This window comes from Echinops telfairi, unplaced genomic scaffold, assembly GCF_000313985.2.
Source record: "Echinops telfairi isolate 266 unplaced genomic scaffold, ASM31398v2 ScPeMD7_7439;HRSCAF=8477, whole genome shotgun sequence".
Lineage (NCBI taxonomy): Eukaryota > Metazoa > Chordata > Mammalia > Afrosoricida > Tenrecidae > Echinops > Echinops telfairi.
In genome coordinates this window covers 961,034-963,808 of record NW_022111339.1, presented here as the reverse complement: position 1 = coordinate 963,808, position 2,775 = coordinate 961,034, and the positions used below count along the sequence as shown (strand labels likewise).

The window sequence follows — 2,775 nt, the reverse complement described above, 5'->3', positions numbered from 1 at the left end:
TTCACCCACTTTTCTGTTGTCTGTCCCGCAGGGAGGAGGTCACATATAGTTCCTTGTAATCGGTTCCCTCTTTCCAACCCACTCTCCTTCCACCCTCCCAGTATCGCCACTCACACCACTGGTCCTGAAGGGCTCATCTGCCCTGGATTCCTTATATTTCCAGTTCCTATCTATACCAGTGTACATCCTCTGGTCTAGCCAGACTTGCAAGGTAGAACTGGGATCACGATAGTGGGGAGGGGTGGAAGCATTTAGGAACTAGAGGAAAGTTGTATTTTTCATCGTTGCTACGAAGAGATACATATTTAAAACCAACCACCAGAGCTAAGAAAACAAAGTAGGGCCTCACCCCAGCCAGTGGTCAGGAACTGAGCGGCAGCTTTCTTCACAGGCAACCTCTTGTTGGCCAGAGACAGGAACTTATTGACTAGGAAAGAGCGTTATTTTGGAGGGGCATCCAGACAAGGAATAGGTCATCACTTACCCTGTTTCTGTCTTAGTTTACAATAAACAGTGAGCCGACATGCCACAAGGAACTTACCAGAAGTTCTTTGGCTTCCTGGGCCATACAAGGAATTTTGTATGAAGGCTTTGGCTGCTTGCTGCCGGGAGTCTCTTAGATCTTGGTCTTTGAGCCTCCGAGCCACGTAGCTTTTACTCTGGCTGGTAGACAGTACAGGACACCAAAATGAATGGGGCGGTATCTGCTTACCTCCTCAAGTATTTTTGCTAAAGCTGCTTCACTAACAGTCACAAAGATTTCAGTGCCAACTTGGAACCTGCACAGCTAAGGGAATACACGCGAACCGGGCCGGCGGGAACAACGGACGGCTCCTTACCCGAAAGACGGGACGTTTTGCACTTTCGAATTCCTGGAGTCACTTCCTCCTTTCGCACGTTCTTTGTTCTTTTGCAAGTTGACTAAAATTAAGCGACATTTTCCAAATCAGCATGGTATAAAAGCAAAACTGGAGCAGTGCTAGAATTCACTACTACGGATGCTCCAACTTGGCTACGATTCTTCATTTGAAAGATGGAGAACTGGCCTGCGTTTACCTGGGTCAGGCCTGATAGTGAACACACGCGTGCAAACGTGTACAGCCCCACATGACACATGGAAAATTAGTAATAGTTCATACCTTCTTTGAACGTTCCTGGTGATTTCTTTAAGCTAAGATTTTAAAAAGAAACAAGAAAACAGTTTAGCGTGGCAGACAGCACAGACTACTCTGTATGGTGAATAATTTCAACCAGCTTTACAAATGATACTGACCTCCCCCCTTACGCACCATCTTCATTTTTACCAAGAATCTTGCTAAGTTTTAGAAAATCAAGTCATGTCCCCTCTCTGCCATCAAACTGCCAGTCAATAAACTAGTAGGTACCATAATGAGAGCATCTGTTCAGAATTATTTATCATCTGGCAGCTAATTAGCAAGTTGTTAAAAGAAAGATGCCATCTTCAATGGAGGGGAAGCTGAGTCTGGACAACTGGCTACAAACACAGTATTCTAAATAAGGGTAAGCTAGTAGGCCTGCCCCCATTTTTTGAGAAAGCACAGGATTCAGTTTAGAGACTGAAGGCAAGTCTATAAGCTACACAGAGGAGGAAGTTGGGTACAAAGGCAGTAAGTAGTCATACTTTTAAAAGATGAAGGGAAATTTGCTACCAAAGAGTTAGGGTTTGCTGTGCAGATATCTAGACACCGAACAACTGGAGCAGTTCCTTTAGGGTTCTGTCACTGAAAATTGGGAAACCACTGACCTCTAAATTGCCCACAGGTCAAACACTTTTATTCACCCCCGGGATCAACCCCATTTATGGCATCACCACCACCACCACCCCTGACCACCCCCCCAATCAGGGACTGGGAAACTGGAGTTGCCCGTGGGAATGAACAAAAACAAAATGGAATACTTCCCACCAAATTCCAACATTCACAAACTCAGGCTCTGCAATTTCTTCCCTTCCAAGAATCCAAATATGTTTGAACCCGTGTGGAATTCCACTCTTCCAAAGATGGTGTGCGTGAGCTAAGAAGGACCCAGTACTTACACAGCTGGAGAAGTTGTAGTTAACTTCTCTAGAATATCGTCTGGAAGGAGTTTTCTTTTCTAAGAAGACATTTAAAAATCAGCGAAAGTAATACAGGGCAATTGTTTCTGAAATCACACGGGTGTGAGCCCAACAGCTTGGCAAGTAAATGAACAGACGCTAGTATCTCTTAGAATGTCCGATGCCCGGGGCTTCTGGAAGGCAGGCTTGGGGATCTCGGGGACTGCGGGGGCCCACTGCATCCCACCCTCGGGTCAAGGGTTCATTAAACCGAAAGCAGTCCTCGTGGGCAAAGTTTCGGTGGCCAGTCTACCAAGTACCAGAGACCCGTTTGTATTGCCTTCGTTTACAGCGCACCTCGCGTGAATCCCCACAATAACCTAGCTCCAGACGAAGCTCCTTGGGGAGATAATAAAGGTGTTCCGAGGGTCGGAGCTGGGCCTCTCACTAAGGTGGAAAACCCACAACGCTCCGCGCCCGTGGGCGAAGAACAGGCACACAAACAATTTTTAAAAAAAACCAGGCACGGGTTCGCGTGTCTCTTCGGACCCCCCCACCCCAATTACCCCCAGTCCACGCGGCGCCACACGTGCGAACTCCACCCGGGGCCGAGCGGTCTAAGAAAGGAGACCCCGCCCCCAAGCACTCGACCGACCTTCTGCTCGACGAACAGCTCCTCGCGCCGCTTCCTCTTCTCCTTCAGGAGAGTTTTGTCCCTG

At 47.6% G+C, this 2,775-nt stretch overlaps 1 protein-coding gene across 3 annotated transcripts in view; it reads right to left on the bottom strand.

The window, feature by feature from the left end:
* NOL7 (nucleolar protein 7) overlaps positions 1-2,775 on the bottom strand; it is a 4,685-nt gene that overhangs the window by 1,521 nt on the left and 389 nt on the right. For all 3 annotated transcript variants that reach the window (XM_004715297.2, XM_045298691.1, XM_045298692.1), the window contains exons 2-7: positions 2,712-2,772; positions 2,057-2,115; positions 1,140-1,171; positions 840-921; positions 542-663; positions 350-427 (exon numbers count right to left, since the gene is read on the bottom strand). In XM_004715297.2, coding sequence (XP_004715354.1) covers positions 350-427; positions 542-663; positions 840-921; positions 1,140-1,171; positions 2,057-2,115; positions 2,712-2,772 — 434 coding nt within the window. The remainder of the gene's footprint in view (positions 1-349; positions 428-541; positions 664-839; positions 922-1,139; positions 1,172-2,056; positions 2,116-2,711; positions 2,773-2,775) is intronic.